We start from the raw sequence: 23,141 nt of genomic DNA, 5'->3' as shown, positions 1-23,141 counted from the left end.
GACTTTAAGGAACAAAGCTATTTTCCACACTTACCACTTAAATGTTATGAAGAAAAACACATTTGAGGACATGTGATGCTTTACATGACTACACATGTAAGGAAATCTTAATGCAGTGTTTTGGCTGCCACACAGAAAATCATTTTAACGCTTTCTCTGTGATGATAAGGTACACATAGGTGCATGAGCATGGCCAAGTGAATGAACTCAGAGTGAAAGAATGCTCTAAAGTCTGACAAGAAGGACAGACAAAAGAGAGAAAATGACCAAAACAAACAAATCAAAATGAAGATCAAAACAAGTTATAAGTTACAAGTTGATATACTAACAGCATTCATCTATAATGGCGGCTGTAAAGGCATGCATGCAAGTTTAAACACTCGCAGAAAGTCTAGTGGGATGGAAAAACCTGGGCAACAGTCCAATGGCAAACTCAGTTTCACCTCCACTGACATTCAGGCTTAAAGTAATTTTCTGGGAATCACTCACGCATTCACTGCGGAGTGAATTTCTCTTTCCTTACAACATCACCAGCAAAGAATCCTGAGGCCAATGCATTTAAAGGTCACAGCCGTTAATGTCTTCCAACCAAATAAATTCAGAATTTTGGCAGCAATACATAAGACGCGAGAGCTTCACAAGCTGCTACATGATGGACAATTGAAAGAGATGTTGTATGATGTACTACTGACATTTCTTCAAATGGTGACCATGATATGATGTGGCAGTTTGGGAAATTTATGGTCTTTATATGTTTTGTGTTTGTTGTCTCCAGAAGTTTCTGCCTACATTTGTTTAAATTTTTCCATCAAGACCAGGATGTTCCTTACTAACAATTACTCTGGTTTATGAAAGAATAGAGACCAACAGCAAACTGAAGAAACCCTAAACTGAACCTTCTGTTCATCAATACCTGCAGCAATACAGTTACAAAGGGCGGTGTTGGGTATTCTTTTTACAGGCACTGGATCATTCATGGTTCAAGATTTTGATTAACAAAATGTGCCTAAATGTGCCCATTGTTTCAAAGTGAGCCACTGTTTGTTACTAGAATAAGTTATTCACTGAAATAATGCTCAGGTAAAATAGGATCTATGGCTTTCCCCATCCAATAAAATTCAACAGGTTACACAACAAGTAGCTGTTACAACACTTAACAGCAACAGAGGCTGTAAACACACATTGCTTCTGCTGACTCAGTGTAAAATCTGCCAAAATAAGAGTGGCTGTCATCTTAACCGTCAGCTATGATGCATAATTCACTTAATCAGCCCCACTGAGAAAACACATGAGAAACAGCACATGGTGCAATTAGTGTGCCTAAGTGGGAAGAGTTGAGCACTATACATACATTGTTTGCAGACATACAGCATACATGAGGAAAGGCGTGCAAATCCATTTACACTCTTGACATATAAATGCACACACAAACACAAATAAATATACTGTAGATAAAAGGTCAACAACATAGTGCTGTGTTACCTCAGTATGAGCAGCAATCTCTCTGAATAGGGAATACACTTATATATTCTCTTGAGAATAGGCAACAAAACTAAATAGGTCTAAGTACACAGCATACAAAAAACAAAGTGTAGTTTCTTTCTTTCTTAAATTGTTAACTCTCCTTCCATTAATTTTAAACTATGAACTTTATTATCTAATACCTCTTTATTCCTTCATTTTCACCCAATTGTTTTTCCTTGTTTTGCTTGTTTGTTTGTTTTTTTGATAGAGATCTAAATCCCTAATTACAGTTGCTTAAATTGGCCAGCTTTACACAGACACCGGTGGTGAAATCAGCCTGAAAGATTTTCCCAAACAGGAAATTGCAGCCTTGTGAAAGATTAATTCCTGCTTTTTACCAAGTTCATGTGTTGCCTATTTAAAATGGGAAAGAATAGTGGCGAGGAAGTGGTTAGACCCTCTCACAGGAAAATAATCCACATTTATTTCAAATAAAGCCCTGCTAACTGTCAACATAAAAAGATCATATTTTGGCATGATGTAAACTGACTGTATTCAAATTCTTCACTTTTACTCTTTCCCCTGGATAAGATTCAAAGCTTGTCAATCACCAGGCTTCAAAATCCATGCTCAATCTTGCCTCTGCTTTTCTCTCTTTCTGTTTTTTACCACCTTTTTCTATATGTTCTTTCTGTCCCTTATTACAGTTCCGCTGTATGTGTCTCCCTCTACATTTGTTCTCCTCTTACCCTTGCTATTTTAAATTTCATTTTTTACACTGTTTGATTTCACCAGCTGCCATCTAATGACTGAGGTTTAGCCCGTAGCAACAGAGCTGACAATGATTTCAAACGGGCACAAACTGAACTTCTGATGGAAACTTCTCCCACAACCAACTGAGAGAGGGCAGGACCACCAGGCAGCTAAACTCAATTGGACGTGTTTCAGGATGGTGGGCCACAAAACCACAGATTTCTATCAATGGCACTCATGAGTTATAATGATCACACACAGCCATTCACACACAAACATGTAGAGACCCAACTCATGCACGCATCACACAAAGACATGTAATCCCTCCCAGATGCATGGCCTGATGGGGAGCATGTTCCAGAGACAGATGACAGTTCTGAACCCTCCACTAGTTATCCATCTGACATGATAACTGGTGCCAGAGACAGAACACAGAAGAGGATATAACCCGTGGGAAAGTCTTAATTGAGTGTGTATCGTGTGTATGTGTACGTGTATGTTCATTTATGATTGTCATTTATGGGGATGTGTTGTTCTGTGACTGTCACTTATTTACATCTGGTCTGGGAACGGGTGGGGTCGGAGGCAATGATCATAGTGGACCCAACAAAGAGGAATAGGGTTAGTTTATGGTTATGATTTGTTGAGGATCCATATAAACACGATCGCATGTTAGACTTTAGTCTAATTCTTACCACAAATTCTATGAACTGTGACATGTGCATGGGCAGATTTCTTCAAAGTAAAACATTACAAGAGAGAGTTGAATCTGTGTGGTTTGGTGACGGACTTTGTGTCTGAATACCAGCCACAAGAGAACAATGTAGACAAATATGGAAGGAAGAAGAGGGAAAAAGTGAATAATCTATTGTTCAAAACAAGATAGACTACTCATTGGCAAGACGTGTGTCAACTGTCTTCATGAAGATGTGTAAGAATACATAGCATGCATTGAAAACTAATTTCTTTAGTATTGAGTGTGTTGTATGCTGTTCATATTGTACAGCCCTTCGTGGCAAATTTGTGGCTGCATAAATAAAACAGACTTAGTGACTTAGTTAGAGGTGAGATGTATGTGCTATCACAGAAAAGAAGGAATTAGTTATGATTTTCAGAGACCTGTCTGACCCTGTCTGCAAGGTTGACTTTTGACCTTTAGAGGTTATCAACTGTGCTCTTGAACTCTGTGAATGGTCTAGACAGGGTAAACAATATTGGAGTGCATTAGTTTATCATATAGTAATAATAATAAAGTTTGAAACTTTCATTTTACAAAAAACATTTTGTAATTTTGGGGCATGGTAGCTCCGCTTTAATCTTGAGAAACTGCAGAGCTGCAGTCTCTTTTCATCCAGCTAAACTGAGGCGCTCTCTCTCATTCACTGGTCTTATGCAGAGTTTTACGTGCATTACCGCTGCCGACAGCTGCATGTTTTTTTCTTCATGTCGCGGGTCTATTTCAAGTAGCCGGCTATTTAAAAATGATAAAATATTCTTTATGTGGTTCATCAACAGTGATAAATTATCTGAAAGTCCCGCGAGGTGCGGCACAAAACCAGTGAAGCTGAACTCCGTCTCTTCTACAAGTGTTCCTCCATTGCCACTGCACACATACATGCTAGGCCTACACATGCGCACTGACGACCCAGGGTTAGGGTTACAATTTTGGATTTATTCACGCACTTCAAAAACATTTATTGAAAGTTTTATTCTTTTTACATGTTTATTTACAGCATTAAACGTTGAAATGTATGTTCTAATATGCTGTATATTAACTTATTGAGAGAAAACTGGTAGTTCTATGTAAAATCAGATGTTGAGTACCCCCATATAGCCAAAATGGCATGATCCTTGTGTTGCTGCGAAGCTTCGACCGTGAGATTGACAGTCGAATCAGGCTCCGCCCATTGAAGCATCAAATCTTCAACTATTACTATTACTATACTAAACACGATGTTTGGAGGACTGTAACTATTGTCTCTGCAGAAAGTTATCGGCTTCTGCACACTGTGCACAGTGGCCTACCACTTTGTGGCTGAGTTTCTGTGGTTCCCATTGCTTCCACTTTGTTATAATACCACTAACAGCTGACCGTGGAATATTTAGTAGTGAGGAAATTTCACAAATGGACTTATTCCACAGGTGGCAACCTATCACAGTACCATGCTTCAATTCACAATTCACTGAGCTCCTGAGAGCGACCCATTCTTTCACAAATGTTTGTAGAAGGAGTCTGCATGCCTAGGTGCTCGATTGTATCCACCTGTGGTCATGGAAGTGATTGGAACAGCTGAATTCAGTAATTCGGAGAGGCGTCCCAATACTTTTGGGAATATAGTGTATATTGTTATATCACACAGTCCTATTTATTAATGGCAGTTATATTGTAAATCAAACACTCTCAAGCTTTTTGGATATAAGGAACGGCAAGCAAGTGAAGATCATCTGCCTTTTGCTTATTGCTCACACTTGATGGAAGAGCTGGTGGTGGAGGGGGAGTGGTTATCTGCTCTGGCTGCAAAATTGAATTTGTCCCTAATTCTGTGGAGAGGACTATGGACTAACACATCTCCATAATTTGGTCACCATATCATTATTAAAGGAAACTTACTTAATGTCTCACAGACCTTGGATAGATATGCTGTTTATTACGTTTGCCATTGTTTATGTTTTCCAATTGAGCTACCATGACAAGCAAAATGGTTTCTTAAGGTCATCCTGAGGTGTTGTTGTGCAAAGTCAGCCGAATCTGAAAATGTACTTTCGCCTTGCATACCAAAAACTTGCAAACAAATGGATTCATTAGGACTGCCAAGAAAAACTTGCATATATTCTACAGTGATTGAGCTATGGCCACCCGGTGTTTGTTGTTTGACTAGGTATTATTCAAACCATTTTAAGAAGATGAGTTTGAATTCACATAAAATTTCAGGTAAATGCTCTGCTTGAGTTGTGTTTTATCACATTCCCACTTGTCTTTCTACTTGCACATATTTGCATCTATTTTGTATACCAACTTAATTTATTAATTGTGGACTTCCTTAACTCAGGTACACACAGTTGTGCCTTCCAAGGCAAGGTGGACATAATTCAGCAATCAGCTGTAGCACTCCTGGGGTAGAACTAGAGGACAGAAAAGGAACATGGATGCACAGCACAGGGAAACACATACAGCCGTAACAAAATTTACCAGATACAAAAACTGGCATTAGAAAGTGGAAAATGATCAAGTCTTTGGATTGTGCGTGAAGATCACTCTATGTAAAACCACTATTTTGTATATACCATTATCCCCTCTCCTTTACCTTTTACGTCTCTCTACACTCCTATCAAAGCAAAATGCCAGCATTTTAATACTTTCCAATTACTTTACATTCATGTTCGACTTTAATCTTGGAGCTGTGTCTGACAGTGTCCAAAATGTTCTTTATGTCAAACCAGTTATGTTTCTAATGAATAGATCTGAAAATGTCAGCAATAAGGTAAATTAAAAACTAAACTTTAGTTTCAGGAGGAATAATTCTTTACACTGAAATGTTTGATTTGTGTGGCTTATTTGTTGTGAGCATGGAATTGAATAAATGGTCTATAAATAGTATCAGATGTCCGTATTTTTATTGTGGTGGTAATTTAAGATTCCTCAAATTAAGATAACTCAAAAAGGGTTTTTCGGTCTAAGATAAATGGATATATATTACTCTAATGTAAAATGTGAACGTGGTAATTTTTAATTAAGAAAAAACAATTTAACAAACGATTTAAATATGTTGGTTTTAGGTTTTGATAATACACCTATAGCTAAGACTCTTCAATCAAAGTGTCTGTAAAATGGCATTAAAATTCATTTTTAATCATAAACCCATAATTTTACAGGAAATTTACATTTCTTTTTTAAGCCCATTAAAAGACGTGGACACCTGTCATTTAACAATAAATGAAATATTACCTTTCTGTAATTTTACCACTTTTGGCAATTATTTAATTTAACTTGTAATCTAAACATTATGATAAAAGTCAACATCTGTGAAATGACAGTAATTATGGCTGTTTTCAATGATCAAAACTATGTTTTGACAGTTTAACAATGCTTCTAGACATTATATACTGATTAAAATAACATTTATTCAATGTTTTTATTTTCCAAATATCCATAATCCATGGAACAGTTTGTTTATGTCAAAACACCCAATATTTTCTTTAAAATAACAGCTACAGGTTTTTCATGTTATTTTACATTAGACAGGTAAATTCAGAGTTTATTTTTGTAATTTTTTGATATTTTCATGTATTTCAAAAATACAGGAATAATCTGTGAAATAAAAAGGAATATAACTGTAAAATTACAGATTTTTTTTACAGTGTACTGTTCGAAAGCAGATGTTTTCACATAACAGCCCCAAATCAACAAATAATGTTACTGCCTCTCTACACACAAACTTTTCAGACCACAGAAGCTTCATTGAAGCATGACACTCCAGTCTGTTGTGTTTACAATGTTTTAAAACATGCTAGGTAAGGTAATGTTGAGAGTGTATCTCTCCTTGACACATTTGAATACAACTTTTCATAGGCAATCATGGTGTATTTTGAGACTTTTTAGTTAAAAGGTCTATATGTAGTTTTTCAATGAAATCACGTATTAAGTAATCAAAATTTTACTCCCTTATTGGCAATAATCTCTAACCTCATTTAGAAATGAAGCACACAGCTGTTTTCTGTTTTCTCCACTATTCTGTTTTAATGTGAAGGCACTGGGTAGTGATGTAGCTACATGCGCGCTCCCGAGCCTCTCTCCGACTACAGCGACAACACCACAGCTAACGAAATACAGTACACTATTACCATAAAACAACTGGCTCTTAGCACAACACAGACTCTAACATAAACTTCACGTAAGGTTAAAAAACAACAATAAAGTTTTACGTGAACCACGGAGAGAGTCACGTTAGCTTGCCAGCTAATGCCGAACAGTTGCTAACGTTATCTGGTGCATTGCAATATATAATATGTAACAGTATGGCTTTCCACATAAATTTACTAACGCGATTCATACTACTATCTGTTGTACCACCGGTATTAAGTGTTAAGTGTTTATCTTAGCCACAAGAAAGGGTGTAACACTACAAAGCAAATGTGGAGTGATTTGTTTATACTAGCCTTGATGTACGGATGGAGAAGCCAGCTAACTAAATTTACCACTGTTTATGAAAGCGGTTGTGTTTCTTATTATGCTTGCTCATGACTTCAAGCGAGCACGTGTACTAGCACACACCTGGTTGTAATCTTAAAACCGCACCACTAGTGGCCACTGAAAAATACACATTTCCCTTTTAATGTCAAGAAACAAACCATAATCCAGTTTGTTTTAAGATTATCCTACACAGTCCTCACTTATTTACAACCACTAATTAGATGGCTAATGTCATTATTTTAAACATGAACATTGACTCAGACGTCGAAAAGCATGCTGTGTAAAATTGAAAGGAACGTGACTGAGTGAAAGAGTTCTGGTCTGATTTATGATCATTGTTGTAAGAGTTGTGTTATCAATTCTAAGCTCAGCACCTCCCCACTTTTTACATATAAGCAGTCATTTCTCTCAACTCCTTGAAATTTTCTGTTGGTTTCTGTCAATACTAATTGATAGAGGCGTTTCTGGGTTAAACTGTGAAATGTTCCTAACCTCTTCATCTTCTTCACCTGTGAAAAATGTTAAACTCAAAAATAAACAAATCATGGTCCTTATGTGCTGATGACACCTTGGATACATGTTTATAACTATAGCAGTTTGATCTTATAAAATTTTCTTACAAAACTGACCCCTTCCATGATGGGTGGTTGTATTGCGCAACATCTCACCTTACCCATAACACATGACAGCAAAGAGTTAAGACGGATGCTAATTTTATTGCCTTGACAACATATAAAGGATGAGAGGGAGGGCTGGAGAAGAGGATGACAAAAAAGACAAAGCTGTGGTCTAGAAAGGCATCAGGTAGTGTTGTCTCTGTTAAATCTCTAAATGCCTCTCATTGAAAGGGCAAAAACTGGCACATACATATGGTATCCATTGTAGAAAAAAACGCCCAAACCCTGCGACGTGGCTGAGGCTGATTTTATGATTCACTCTCAGGAAAAAACAACAACTTTACAATTAAAATTAATTGCATTAATTTGCATAAAACATTAAGTAGAGGTCTTGAAAATAAATGGACACAACCTCAATATTACAACCACAAATTGTTGCTCATGACCAAGCATTTTATGAGTGATGGTGTAATCCCAGAGAAAGCCACCTAAAAGTGACTGGGTGGTGGTGTGTTCTGTTTATTGTGCCTCTCTTGTTTTACTGAGGAAATTCTAATTGTGCATGCTGAAACAGGAGGAGAAAGCTCAGACGCAGCAGATCAGCACTGCCGACCACACACAGATGTACACTCTGTTCTCTAAGATTGTCCAACCAGTTTTCTATAGCACACAAGAGCGTCTTTAGACCTAACCCTGTGGGTTTTGACAATTAAAAATTAAAGTTATATGGATAGTATCTGCTAGTTTTAGCTTTTTGAGCTCAGCCTGTGCTTGTAACCATTTAGACAGTTTGACATAAAAAAAAAAGCTCAGGTTTCAAATTTGTATGTTACTACATTTGTAGGGGATGAACACAGTTTAATATGTGTATATTATTTTGCAATGTTTAAGTGGTGTGCCCAGGGAGTTTTGGAACCTGTGCTATGGCATAGAAAATATTGGTAAACACCGGTCTAAGGTGGTCTTGACACATGACTTGACTACCATGTCTACTTATATCCCTGGCTTTTATCTTTATGCCCTTTCCTCTGGTGCAGACAAATGGACATGCCACAAGTGGAGCAGCCTTTCAGTAAATGCTTCAGCACTAGACATCAGGTTTGTCTGCAAGAGGATGGAGCAGGAGACATCAATGTGGAAAGAGAGAATGAAAGGATGAAAAGAATATGCCTACAAAAGACAATGGTGAGAAAGCACAATGCATCAAGCACAATACACTGCACATAGGTAAAATGCTTTCTTGCATCCCCAGAGAGCAATTCTGATCATGATTACAGAAAGCATCGCAGAGATTTGGCTCACTGCCAACACTGCATTCAATAAAATATATTTCTGACTGAAAACAGAACTGTTCGAATTGTCCAACAGCTCTTTCAAAATATGGATGAGACGTCTTCCAGACTAGCAGCCTGTGAGCTCATCTATTTCTGTAAATATATCCACTGTGACTGAAATCTTCCTGCTCAAGTATGGCTGTAAACATGGGGTCCTATGATGACAGCTGACATTTTTAAAAAACTCCATCCTCCGTCCTCCATCACAAGAGTGATAGTCCATGTGGGAACAAATGACACAGCTCTTCAGCAGTCTGAGCTGACAAAATCAGATTTTAACCATCTTTTTAAGTTTTTAAAGCAGTGTGGAAAGTCCGTTTTTATCTCTGGTCCCATTTCCAGAGTTGGTCGCGGTGCTGGCCGCTTCAGTAGACTCCTTGGCCTCCACGACTGGCTCCAGTCCGCCTGCAGGGCTCACCGTGTCTGTTATGTGGATAATTTTAATATTTTCTGGCAAAGAATGTCTCTTTTTAAGACAGACGGACTTCACCCAAACAAACGGGGCTCAGATATGTTAGCTGCTCACATACAGCATGTATCACTAATCATTCATGCAGCACACCTGGACACACCACGGGTCACTGAACAGATCTCTGCCTCACTGCCACAAACAACTCTAACAGTCTCCACCTGCTGGCATGTAAAGCCGTCTGCTCCCAGCGCTGTTCCAAAGACTTCTATTCCTGTCATCATCACGCATTGACCAGTAAACCGAAATGTGCACATCCCACACAGAAATATTAGTAATCTCTTAAGGATTAGGACAACTGCACCAACTCCAGCACCCAGAACAAACTCATTTAAAATGGCTCTCTTCAATGTGAGATCACTTTCAAGTAAGACTTCTATCTTAAATGATTTTATCTTGTCTGCAAATCTAGATTTATTGTTTTTAACTGAATCATGGTTGCAAACGAATGACTATAGCCAGCTAGCTGAACTGTGTCCACCTAAATATGATTGTTTTAGTCAACCGAAGGTCAGTGGTCGTGGTGGTGGGCTAGTGAGCGTGTATAGGAAAAATTTAAAATGTCATCAAGTACGCTGTGATGAATTTAACTCCTTTGAAGTTCTCACTCTTAAAGTTGGAGGGCTGCAACCTATCATATTTGTTATAATTTATCGCCCCCCAAAACCGCCTGGAGGATTTTTATCAGAACTTCCTGAATTTTTATCTACTCTGGTTTTAAATTATGACAGAATTGTTCTTTGTGGCGATTTTAATATTCATGATGATGACCCCACCAATGTTAATGCAACTGACCTTTTAAATATGGCCACTTCTTTTAACTTCAAACAACATGTCAAAGGGCAAACCCATAACCGTGGTCATACACTGGACTTGGTTTTTACCCTGGGTGTCAGCATTTCCTCTGTGGAATTAGTGGACATTACCATATCTGACCACAGATGTATTGTTTTTAGCTGCGATTCGCCTGTTACTCATGCCGCCTCACCAAGCTCCGTGTGTTCTCGCATCTTTAATGAACAAAGTGTTTCAAAGTTTTGCGCATTCTTTCAGAGCCAAAGCCAACACCTGTCCGATTCCAACACCAACAATCTGGTCGATCACTTCAATCATATCTGCTTGTCGTCACTAAGTATTACTGCTCCTCTAAAGCTTAGGCCTACGTCTAAAGCTAGTAAGCAACCCTGGATAAATGACAGCATTCGCAGCCTAAAAAGGGAATGCAGGAAAGCAGAGCGCAGATGGAAAAAATCCAGTTTCCAAGTCCATTACCTCAGTCTGAAGGATTTATTAATTAACTACAATAACATGGTTAAGGATGTGAGAACACACTATTTTTCTGAACTCATTACTACACATAAACACAATCCCAGGTTTCTGTTTAAGACTGTGGATCAGCTGGTAAACCCAACCCCTCCTTGTGCCTCAGCTGGAAGTAATGATGACTGTGAATTGTTTTTATCTTATTTTACCAATAAGGTGGTGTCAATCAGAGCCTCTATTACCCCCATGGCCTCTTACGCAGAGGTTCCTCACCAGCAACAAGAGAGTTTTAACCAGTTTTATCCCATTGACTTGTCTGAGCTTTTAAAAACAGTATCACAAATGAGAGTGTCCTCCAGCCCACTTGATGTAATACCTACAAAGTTTTTACTGAAAGTAATAGATTCTGTTGGGCCCCATTTGATCTCTGTTTTCAACAGCTCCCTATCTACTGGTTGTGTCCCTGATTATTTTAAAACGGCTTGCGTGAACCCACTTTTAAAGAAACCTGGTTTAGATCCCTCCCTCCCACATAATTTTAGACCAATTTCAAAACTGCCTTTTATTGCAAAGATTCTAGAAAGAATTGTGTCCAAACAGCTGCTCACTTTACTGGAAAATAACAAAATATTTGAAAAGTTTCAAAAGTTTTCGGAAGTTTTCAAAAGTTTTCGGAAGTACCACAGCACTGAGACTGCCCTGCTTAAAGTCACCAATGACCTTTTAATGTCTGCTGATGAAGGCATGTGCTCAGTCCTGGTATTCCTGGACCTTAGCGCTGCTTTTGACACCACTGATCACAACATCATGTTAGACAGACTGAGGCACTGGGTGGGGATCTCTGGTACTGCCCTAGAATGGTTTTCATCCTACCTGTCAAATAGGAAGTTTTGCGTGTCTGTAAACAACTGTCTCTTCGTTCTGTGCAGTTAAATATGGTGTGCCTCAGGGGTCGGTCTTAGGACCCATTTTGTTTTCCTTGTATCTGCTTCCCCTTGGACATATTATCCATAAACATGGCATTTCTTTTCATATTTATGCTGATGACACACAAATATACTTGCCCGTCAGATCCACAGACCCTGGAATGCTGAATTCATTTAACAACTGCCTTTGTGAAGTTAAGAAAAAATGGATGTCAAATAATTTCCTCCGACTGAACTCAGACAAAACAGAAATCCTGGTCATTGGGTCCCAGCAGATGGCAAAACAAATACTGCCATCTGCTTCCCTAGTAAACCACATTAAGCCTGTGGCAAAGAATCTTGGTGTTTGGTTTGACAGTAATTTAAATTTTGAGCAGCACACCACAAAGCTTGTTCAATCATGTTTTTATCAACTTAGAAATATAGCAAAAATTCGATCTATGTTAACTTTTAAGGACACCGAGACCTTTTTACACGCCTTCATCTCATCACGCCTGGATTATTGCAACAGCCTTTTCACCTGTTTAACCCAAAAATCTATTGATCGACTCCAGACTGTCCAGAACTCAGCTGCCAGGCTTTTAACCAGAACAAAGAATATGACCACATTACTCCAATTTTAGCTTCATTACACTGGCTCCCAGTATGTTTTAGAATTGACTTTAAAATTCTATTGATCACTTTTAAAGCTCTTCATGGCCTCTCGCCTTGTTATATTTCTGACCTTTTAGTCCCATAAGCACCAGCACGCACCTTGAGATCCTCGGGCAGAGGTCTGTTGTCTGTTCCAGCGTCTCGACTGAAAACTAAAGGGGACAGAGCGTTTGCTGTCAGGGCCCCGAGGCTCTGGAACAGCCTGCCCGAGGAAATCAGGTCTGCTGAGTCAGTGAACTCTTTTAAGTCCCTTCTTAAAACATACTTTTATAGGAGAGCCTTTCCCGATCTTATTTGACTTTATTTTATCCCTTTTATTTTATTGTATTTTACTAATTTTATATTTATCTTAAATGTGTATTTTAGTCTTTTCAATGTTTTCATGCTTTTATCTTGTATTGTTTATGTATTATTGTCTTTTGGGTATTATTGTCTTTACACTTGTTAAAGCACTTTGTAACTTGTTTTTGAAAAGTGCTCTACAAATAAAGATTATTATTATTATTAAACTTTTTCAAGGAGGTAATGTCCTGCTTGGTCTTTTCTGGTATTGCAAAGATGGCACAGTAGACAGAATTTAATGAACACAACAACAGTTTTATTTTCTGGAAGCAATAGTGTCATATTATCACCTTGTTGTTGTGGTGAACGTGTTAGTATTCATTAGTATTAGTTAGTATTAATTTGGAGTTATGTCTCTGGCCAGCTGACATATGTAAGTCCAATAGTCACTCTCATTTCACCTCTGTTTGGTCTTGACCACCTGCTGAGGGAAATATGTGGCTCTTTAGCATCTAAGTGCTTCATTATGTTCACAAGCTAACTTTGTAGAGCTAGGAAGGTAGCATGCAGGATGTATAACCAAGTGTTTTTGTGGAAAACAGCTGCCTGTTGAGGTTGGAAACAAGGTTGATGAGGTGGGGAGACAGAATGTAAACAAGTAAAGTTGTGGTCAGTAAACCCAAAATAAATAGTTGCAACATCCTAAAAAGCTCTGTAACTCTGAACTGAGTCCGGAGACAATTCTTTATGGGTTTGTCACAATGAGAAACACATAGTCATTTGATCCCCTATTAATCTAAAGACATTGATTAGGGCCGCTTGAATGATTCAAATCTGTTTCAAAAAAGGAAAAGTAAGTATGGCCATAAACCCTTCTATTTTGCTGTCCTGCACATTCACCCCTGTACATGATGTGTTAGAGGATCACCAAGCTTAAATAAATGCCTACATCCGGTGCAGACAGATAACTCCAAAAAAGCTGTCCTCTGTCTATTTCTATGAGAAAAAGCACATCACTGTAGTGTTAATAATTTGAGTGTCACTCTGAACACACCGGCCAAGCTGATGAAAGCTAACATATGTTTCAACTAAAATGTACATAAACAGTTTACACAGTAAAGAAAATGAGGTCATGCCATCCCAAACCACGGGAATGTTCAACTTTGGCTCCAGAGCTATATGGACGTAATTTTAATGTGTTCCAAATTAGTCCTCCAGACCCTGAAAGTATGATGTAAAACAATGAAATAAAATGAATCTGTGCTAAAAAGTAATTTAGGAAAAATGTTTCCTGAATAATAATGTCTAGACATCGATCTGTAGAGTCTAAACTGACTATAAAAACGCTGATTTGAGGAAAGCCCTCATTGAAGGGGGAAACAGTAAAAGTGCTGAGGTTGCTGCTTATTATTATGAGTAATAAAGTACTAAAAATGCTGACTGACATTTACTGAAACACAACATAGTGTATGTAGGTCTGCAACTGGTATAGCTGACAATGAGCAGCTGGAAACAATCCACTTGGATTCCAGGGTAGTGATTTTGAAACAGTGATTCGGGACCAAACTTTTGTTGTAGAGGCATAAAAATGGTTCAGTATGTTATTCATAACCAATTTCATAATGTGCTATGTGGCTCAAGCCGTCTCTGTTAGAGAAATTGACGAAACCAACTACAGCATTTTAAAGCTGCTCCCCATCAATAAAAGGCAAGCAGTGGCAGTTGTTATCAAAATCACGTGAGTTGCCTCGGGTGCTCAGCTCTCCTTGATAAATGGATTTGGAGTGACTGGCTGCTTATGCTGCGGACACATGGCAAGAGTTAGGGATAGGTCAGGTAAACATGTCTGGCCCAGAACAGGAAAAAAACAGAGACATGCAGCAAACACAGTGCAAGTTCTATAAACATACAGAGGGAAATGATCAGATTCCTCTGAGAAGTGAACCTTAAAGACAGTTCCTTTTAACTTGTCATATCTAAAATAACACTGATACAAGTCTTCTGACGCAGATATCATATATTTGAATTGGGCAAATTATAGTCTAAACTTTAAAAACCACAATGCTTAATGAAAAGTGAGGTACACAGGTCTAATTAGGTTTAATAAATTGTTAACTCCTTTACATTTGAGTAATCATATCAGGTTCATTTAAAGGGGTGGTATTATGCTCATTTTTAAGGTTTAAAATCTTATTTAGGGGTTGTACCAGAACAGGTTTACATGGTTTATTTTCAAAAAACACTATATTTTTGTCATGCTGCACATTGCTGCAGCTCCTCTTTTCACCGTGTGTTGAAGTCTTAGTTTTAGCTATGGAGTGATATATCTTGCCTGTTGGGAGCTGCACATGCGCAGTTCCTAGTTAAGGACTACTAGCCAATCAGAAGCAGAGAAGGGTGGGTCGTGAAAAGCCGGTAAACATGGCTTTGGTTCAGTTGTATGTCCCCTTCCAGCTTAGCAACGTGGACTGGAGCAAGAGTTTCAGCGTGGAAAGTATCTTTCATCCATAAAGTTATAACTGAGCTCTTTCTCTACATCACAGTAACAACTTTATGTCCATTGACTGCCTGAAGGGTAGCTAGTATTTGGAAGGGAGAGGAGAGGTGTGCTGCAGCTCAGTGTTTTTCCACAGGTGTTTTTGAGGGCGTGTCGGACTAGCCGCTTGGCAAGCGTTATATGACACGCATTTTCCTTTCATCCCTGTGACGACACAGGGATGAAAGGAAAATGACTGGACTACAAACGAGCTGATTTCAGACAGTGCAGAGCAGTGTTTTCTGTGGGAGATGGGAACTCCCTTTGGGCTAGACTTCACTTGCTTCAGTTTGCAAACCTGTTACATGCACAAAAAAGATATATAACTCAATAGAGGACAGGGAAAAGGGCAAAAGGCATAATACCACCTCTTTAATCATTATTATTTTGGCATTCTGAGAGAATTCAAGGGCTGTTGTTTCAGGGACTGGTGAGGCAACGTAATATTATCAGACACCGAAATATTGCACAATGGCTTATAATAATATGAGACATGATTTTAAAAGTCTGAGAAGTTCACAGCAACTATCATTCTATCTTTGATCACAAGGTTAACAGCAGAAATACAGTATTCACATTTTAAAGTAATTGACCCAGGATGTAAGCTTGCACATATTTGATTGGCCAACATAGCACCTACCCAGATGACATAATTTTGCATTGCAGCATAAGTTGACCCAGGTTAAACTTTTTGCTGGGGCCCTCCATTGGATACCAATGCTAAGTGGCCTCCTTCAAATGAACGCCCAAAGGATTACCAAAGTGGTTTAATGCTTTTTGGCGTCTTAATATTTTGGCATATGATTACTTACTTACAAGTGGCCATTTGTGCAGTGAAATGCTGAAATTTGTCTCACTAAATTAAGGATGCCTGTGAAGGTACGGCGCTGTCCACAGTACTGATATAGAGCGGAGATGACAGACAGACAGACAGACAGAACACATCACTTAGTTGGTTTCTTAGCCTGTTTGTTTTTTTGTGGTTGTACTTGGAACTTTCTAATTCCTTTTCCCCCATTGTAGCAGCAATCCATAGACATAAGGAAACAAGTGGGAAGTGAAGGGAAAGTCAGAGAGACAGAGAGAGAGGGAAAACCGTAAACAGCTGTTTTTCCACTCCTCCCTCTGCTAATTCTGAGAGATTATTGTGAATGCTCTAAATAATAAATGTAAATTTGTCTGAGATGACAGTTTTGTTTAGTTATAGTAGTTAGCACGTAGGCGTTGTCCAATGTCCTCCAGGCACTACCCTTTGATGCATTCTGTGACTTTTTCACTCCCCCTGACCTGCCAGAATACCACCCTCTCTGTGTTCTGGGACCTCCTGACTTACAAAGTAAGCACTTCCTGAAAGATACTAGAGCAGCAACAAAAAAGAAGCCACAAAAGGTCAAGAGGATGATGGGGACCCAGACAGTGATGTCAAAAAGCCCTGAAGGTCACAACTGGGGCACAGGAACCCCGAGGACCTCAGGATGAGGCTCGGAATTCAACAGAGATTGGAAAACAAATCTAAAGCCTAGAGGGATACAAATGGTGGAAAGTACAAAGTACCAGAAACATTTGACAAATATCTCTTGAATGAGTCACTCATGTCAAATGGATTCATGTCAACCAGTGCACCTGAAGGTCAACTACCTGTGACTTTTCTAAACATCAGCAACATCTTTTAGTCATAATAGCCTTTATAATTATATATTTGTAAACAGCATATAGAATGGACAATGTTTAAAGTGTGCCTGTAGCAGCCTTCAGGAGCTGCCTTCCAAAATGAAAGGGGGATTACCTGTGAGCACCGGTTACAAAGCTACAGATGGAGTTGAAACTACTGCCGCTAAGAGCACCTCAGAGCACCTCTGAAGGTGCACGTACGGTCCAAAAAATTAAAGGACATTTTAATATTCCAGTGCAGTTCTAGTAGAACATGAAAGACACAGACACGCATTGAAGTCTGCCACACTCCTCTCTCCTTCTCTAATTCTCCAAAAACCTCCACCTCTCTCTTTAGGCATTCCTGCCTAATAGCATCATTATTGACTCTGTCCAGCTAAACGCAGACTCCTTGTAATCTCACACGGGTGGTTCAGACAAAAAACTGCTGCTCTGGAAAGAAGGAAACAAAAGGAGACAGGGATGGTGGTAAAGAATGATGAACACCAACAAAGACAGCTATGAGATAAGTGCCTTTGATCATGCAGAGGAGGTAGAAGCTATCTCGTCATCTCCTCTCATCACTCAACGCCCAGGGCTTTCGTCCATCTCCTTCTAACTGAAGTTGACTGGCTGGAAAAGGGTGGTAAGGACATTAGCTCAGAAGAACCAATCTACAGAGCACATAGTGCTTCTCCAGCACACTGGATTTGAAATGAAACAATTACTCTTACAATTACAAGTGCTGATTTTTAAATGGTCAGCATGCTTCAAATTAAGTGCTTGTAAGATTGTCGCCCCCCCCCCCCACACACACACTTTTCCAATGATGATATTGGGGGTTTGCATTGGACAATTTTTTGCAGTTTTCTGAAATGGCAAGTACGCACACTTCATGCAGGTGTGTGTAGTTGATGAAGCAGACATCATCTGAACTTCTCTCTCAAGCTCCCTTTATAATTCTTCATAGTTCACACAACTACTTCTATCACTTTTGCATGTAAGTGTGCTCAGTTATTATTACTGTGTGAATACTATTACGTTAAATAACACTATATTAACTTATCAATATTAACTTGTCCAATCCTGTCTGGCATTTAAAACTGGAGGACTACACTTTTAACACTAAAAAGAGATAAAACTGTGACTTTTTTGAGGAACAAACACAGTCAAATTAAAGCAGTCAGAGCGTTAACAATGTTCCATTTTAAATCCATTATGCTGGTATGCACAATTGTCACTGTCTTAATACTTTCTGACTGCACTGAATTTGTATGACTATGGTATAAGTGCTGGATCCCCCCCTGACCCAAGGCAGGATGCTCTGACCCATCGCAACCTCAGCTAATTAAACACTCACACGAGCACGTACAAGACACACACAAACACACACTCTCACAGCAAGACAGTATTTACAAGGGAGAGCATGTGTGTGTATGGACGTCAGCAGAGCTATGAAGAATGTAAAATCTCTGAGACCATTGGGAACTAATGTGTGGACACATGCACACACATACTCTTTTTATTTCATGTCACCTGAACTCCTTAGAGCACATTCTTTACACATTGTAGAGTTTCTTTATATTTGGTTCATTGGAAAACTGCATAATTTGGCATTAATTCTGGGGTAAATGCCACATTTCCTGGCTTGGGAATGGTAGGAGTGTGAAATAAAGTTTATTTGGCTGTAAACTCTCAAATAAATGAGCCCAGAGAGTCTGCTTGCAATACACCTTTAACTTCTCAGCCTAAGATTGGATTCTTAATGACAGATTAGTCATTGTTCTCTGGCTATAGCTACAATAGAGACATATTCATGTTCCCAGCTGTTATTTGAGCCCAGGATGGTATTTTACAGTGGATTATCTCATTAAATGAATGGCATTTTCAAAGGTGACCAGGGTATGAAATGATAACACCACACTGTAGCCATAATTCCTCCCTAAAACTGTTTCATTGAAGTGTTCTCAGACTGTAGGGCTAAATACACAATCCTAGTGCCTCAGTAAAATGACATGTGAAGTATTCTCTTGCTTTCTTTCTTTTCCCCCCTGCAGGATGGAGGAAAGGGGGGAGGCTTCCTGACTGATCTTCCCACACAAGCCTGACCCCAATATCCAGGCATCCTCCTGACACTCTCCCTTCACACACACAGACAAGCACACACACAGGCCGAGAGAAACACAGATACACAAACACACACTCTACTGTTTACCGTGTCAGATTGCAGTGTAAATAAAAGCGGAGCTCCGGCCTCTGATTTAAAAGGAGCCAAATCAAACAGGAGGGACTGCGTTATCACACTGTGTCAGATGGAAAGCGGAGAAAATGGATCTGTGTCAGAATGAAAGAAACCTGAAATAAAAGTTCTTATGAAAACAAAACTGATTCTCAGAGGGTCTGGGGTATAGTCGGAACAGGACAAAAAGTGAGACGAGAGAGAGGGGGGCAGAACAGCATTTGGGTAAATGTTCAGCTATCCCTGCTTGCAGTGTGCTTTGCTAATCATTCCTCTATTTCCCTGGGGGTTTTGGAGAACACATTCTGACATCCTCGTAAACATTTTAAGAAGCAAACAAACATCACTTGGTGGTGAGGGACAAAAACAAAGACATGGAGTTCGTAAAGAGATGTCAACACTGAATATCTGAATCAAGCTGTTCCAGCTTCAGTTTACAGTAAGAGGAGAATCCTATAATTACTTCCTAGTTAGGATAACATTTGCTATGAATCAAGCCTTGAAGTAAGATGCAGGTTGTAATAACAGCATTCTTTCACTACTGTTGCTTTGGCCAAGATACAATGCATCATCTGCTAATGATCTAAGATTTACTTTTATCCCCGAAGCACACAATAATGAAATCATCATTTGTTACACTTGTGTATACTGGACATATTTCCTCCTTGAATATAATTATTATTCTAGGCACAGAGCTGCAGCTTGAAACAATGATACAGGAATTGAGCTCCATAAAATTTTGTGACATGTTGAAGTTTAGCAGAGGAGAACAAACATCTGGAATAGGAATCTGTCTCTTCAACACACAGATCACCTATGTCAATTCATCTCATTCCTTCTCTCTGATCTTTTGGAGCCATTTGTTTGTGAAGTTTCTTAGCGTATTCAAGTTAAACTGAGTACATATTAATTATATTTATCATTAAGAAGTGATGAGGAAGCCCATCATAAGTCCTAAGTCACGTTTTGTCTGGATATCCAATACAAATACTACAAAACTAAGAGTCTATGGTAAGAAATAATTGGAGTAAGTTGTACCCAAAAATGCTTAAAATATTTAGTCCAACAAACACTATTTTTTCTCTTTGTCTCGTCTCTCATTTCTGCTGCTCCATGTCTCTATTGACCTACTTAAGGTTTATCTACAGTGGTGTTTCTGGAAATAGTGCACATCTCAAGCACTCTCCAGCATGTCCCCTTACACTTGCTGTTGATGGAGCATTTTCACAAGTGGACATCTTACACATCTCACCTCCAAATCAGAACACAAACATCCATGACATGACATGATGGCAGCCTTTGATGGTGTTTTTGCAAGCAGGGAAGTGACCTCTCCTCCCTCTCAGAAAATAGTAATTACAGGGACTTTAAAATCATCACACAAAGTCTCTCCGTCACCAAAACTTTAAAAAAAAAACCCTTCAAAGTTTTAAATCTTAACTTAATATCATTCCTGATTATTTTACACTGATCATTTGGAACTTTTTTATTTTTATACGACAGTGCTCCTCCACCTCTGACCTACAAGCCAGGGTTGCTGTTAAATAGCCCAATGATATATTGTCTAGGTATTAGCTGTTCAGAATGAGAGAGCACCCAGGGGTGATGATAATCATCAAGCTACATTGCAAACCTAAAGCCACACACTAACCGTGGCGGAATGCTAATGATAGTGACCGCCAGTCTGAACATCTGTGTGCAGAGACAGAATCCCCAGAGTCCTTCCTCTGGAGGTGTGAGAAACATTAGGGATTCAAAGGGCGGACTGTGAGCAAACTATCACATTTCTCACTTTTCTGTTTCATTTTGTTGTCACAACAGGAAGTATACTCCAAAGAATCCCGAAAAGTGTGCAGAAATGTTACAAAAAAAGGAAAAATGCCATGTGTAAGAAAGTGAGCAGCAGAGAACTAGATGTTGACTCCATATATTTAATTAGCCTACATTACCTGGGTCGTGGAAAGGGACCAGGGCAAAGTTATATAGAGGTCTCTTGGGTCTGCTCAGGGATGTTTCCAAAATCTTGGACGCGCCCTCAATGACCTGGACCAGGTCGTCGTACATGGAACCGGTCACATCAAAGACGAATGCTAGGGTAGATGCGCCCTCCGGGATGTCCTCCTTTGTGGCCCCGGTCCCCGTTTCTTGCCCGGAGGAAAACGCCACTGACAGCGCAAGGAACAGCCACGCCAATCTGCTGCCCATTTCAGAGCCAAGAAGCTTCTCAAGCAAAGTTCTTGGGTATGTTGTTCTCGCCAGTCGGAACCTCAGGGTGAGTGTCGATATAAAGGTAGAGACATCGGGCTCTCAAAAATGGACTGAAACGTATTTAGAGCAATTTACAAAGACAACAGCATCAGCCAAAGACAACGAAAGAAAGGATTCCCTCGTCGTGCGCGTCTTTGGTTTCTTCTGCAGTTACTGTGCACAGAAGTCGCAGTCGCTGTACTCTACGTGAACTAAACTTCTGCGACCCCAGCAGCTGCAGCAGTGCCTGTTGTCTGTAGAGTCAGGAGTTGTTGTTCAGCTCTGTCATACAAAGACCACCTCTCAGCTGGGCATAAAGTCTCCAAGGCGCAAACTACCCGACTCAGAATAGCTGTGCTCTGATTGGACGAAATGTTTTTGGATGACTTGACGAGATGTTTCGGGACAGTGTGCGTAACTTACTTCACGTTACCGCGTTATACAAAGATGTGCAAGGCTACCATGCTCACCATGCTCAAACATTTAGAGTCATAAAATGTTGATGGATTTACACACCATTAACGCACTTGTTGCAGCTCTCATTGTTTTTTTTTTTGAGAAACAATCTAAAAAAAAATCAATGAGAAAAGGAATTTTAACCGATTAGATGTAAATTATTAGCAGGGCAATTAATATCGAACTATTATGAACCACCAAATTCAGACACAGAAAGGAAGCAACAGTTTGTAATCAGTTTGACATGGTGAACTTACGTATGAGACAAGCTGGTATGAGAGAAGGACGATCAAAACGCAGCTCTTCGCTGATTTTGAACTCTGTACTGCCATCTACAGATTGTAGTTTGACCTCACACTTAACTGCCTACAACAGTAATACACTGGAATTTTTATTCAGTACGCAGACGATGATAAGCTATGAAACACCAACAATAACAGCAAAGGTTAAAAAAACGTGAAACATGGAAGTAAAGAAGTATTAATGAACTGATTTAGTTACATATAAAAATAGTTAAAATCTTAATTGCCCCAGTTTCAAAAGTTTATCAGTTTGTCCATCATTAACAAACAAATAACTATAAACACTGATGCTGCAGATGTTTGGGATAAAAGGTTTGATCAATGCAACATTTATTTCTAAGTAGTGTGTCAGTCGGTTTCTTCTAGATTGTAGTAAATGTTTACTATATTACTATATATTTAATCTTTGAATCCTTTTCTAGTTTGTTTAACTGGAGTGGAGACTCCACAGACAGTAACTTGGGGGGGGGGGGCTCTCCACATTCACGGACTCATGGACTTTGAAGCGCGTTCCTGTCCGTAAGGGCTTAGGGCTGTCCCACTGTCAAATTGTTAGTACAAACTGTCAAATCCTTAATGCACACTTTTCTTAAGTCCGCATATCTTCAGACTTTGCCTGAGGGAATTACCCACAGTTCATAGCATTGTGATGTTCAACAGGGGTTTACCATGGGAAAGCCTGTTTAAAAAAAGGGTAAACAAACAGGGAACGAGCAATAATGCCTACAAGAAAAAAGTTGATATGCAAGAATATAATA

General features: G+C 39.2%; 1 protein-coding gene across 3 annotated transcripts in view; it reads right to left on the bottom strand.

Annotated features, from left to right (window-relative positions):
- Positions 1-21,914, bottom strand: part of hmcn1 (hemicentin 1) — a 102,169-nt gene extending 80,255 nt beyond the window's left edge. For all 3 annotated transcript variants that reach the window (XM_038715368.1, XM_038715370.1, XM_038715371.1), the window contains exon 1: positions 21,328-21,914. In XM_038715368.1, coding sequence (XP_038571296.1) covers positions 21,328-21,583 — 256 coding nt within the window. In that variant the 5' untranslated portion in view covers positions 21,584-21,914. The remainder of the gene's footprint in view (positions 1-21,327) is intronic.
- Positions 21,915-23,141: the final 1,227 nt, after the last annotated feature.

The sequence above is a fragment of the Micropterus salmoides genome, unplaced genomic scaffold, assembly GCF_014851395.1.
Source record: "Micropterus salmoides isolate LMB-PRFRI ecotype aquatic unplaced genomic scaffold, ASM1485139v1 Ms_hic_scaffold_13, whole genome shotgun sequence".
Lineage (NCBI taxonomy): Eukaryota > Metazoa > Chordata > Actinopteri > Centrarchiformes > Centrarchidae > Micropterus > Micropterus salmoides.
Note: the sequence above shows the minus strand (reverse complement) of the source record. Positions and strands in the feature narration are given on the sequence as shown.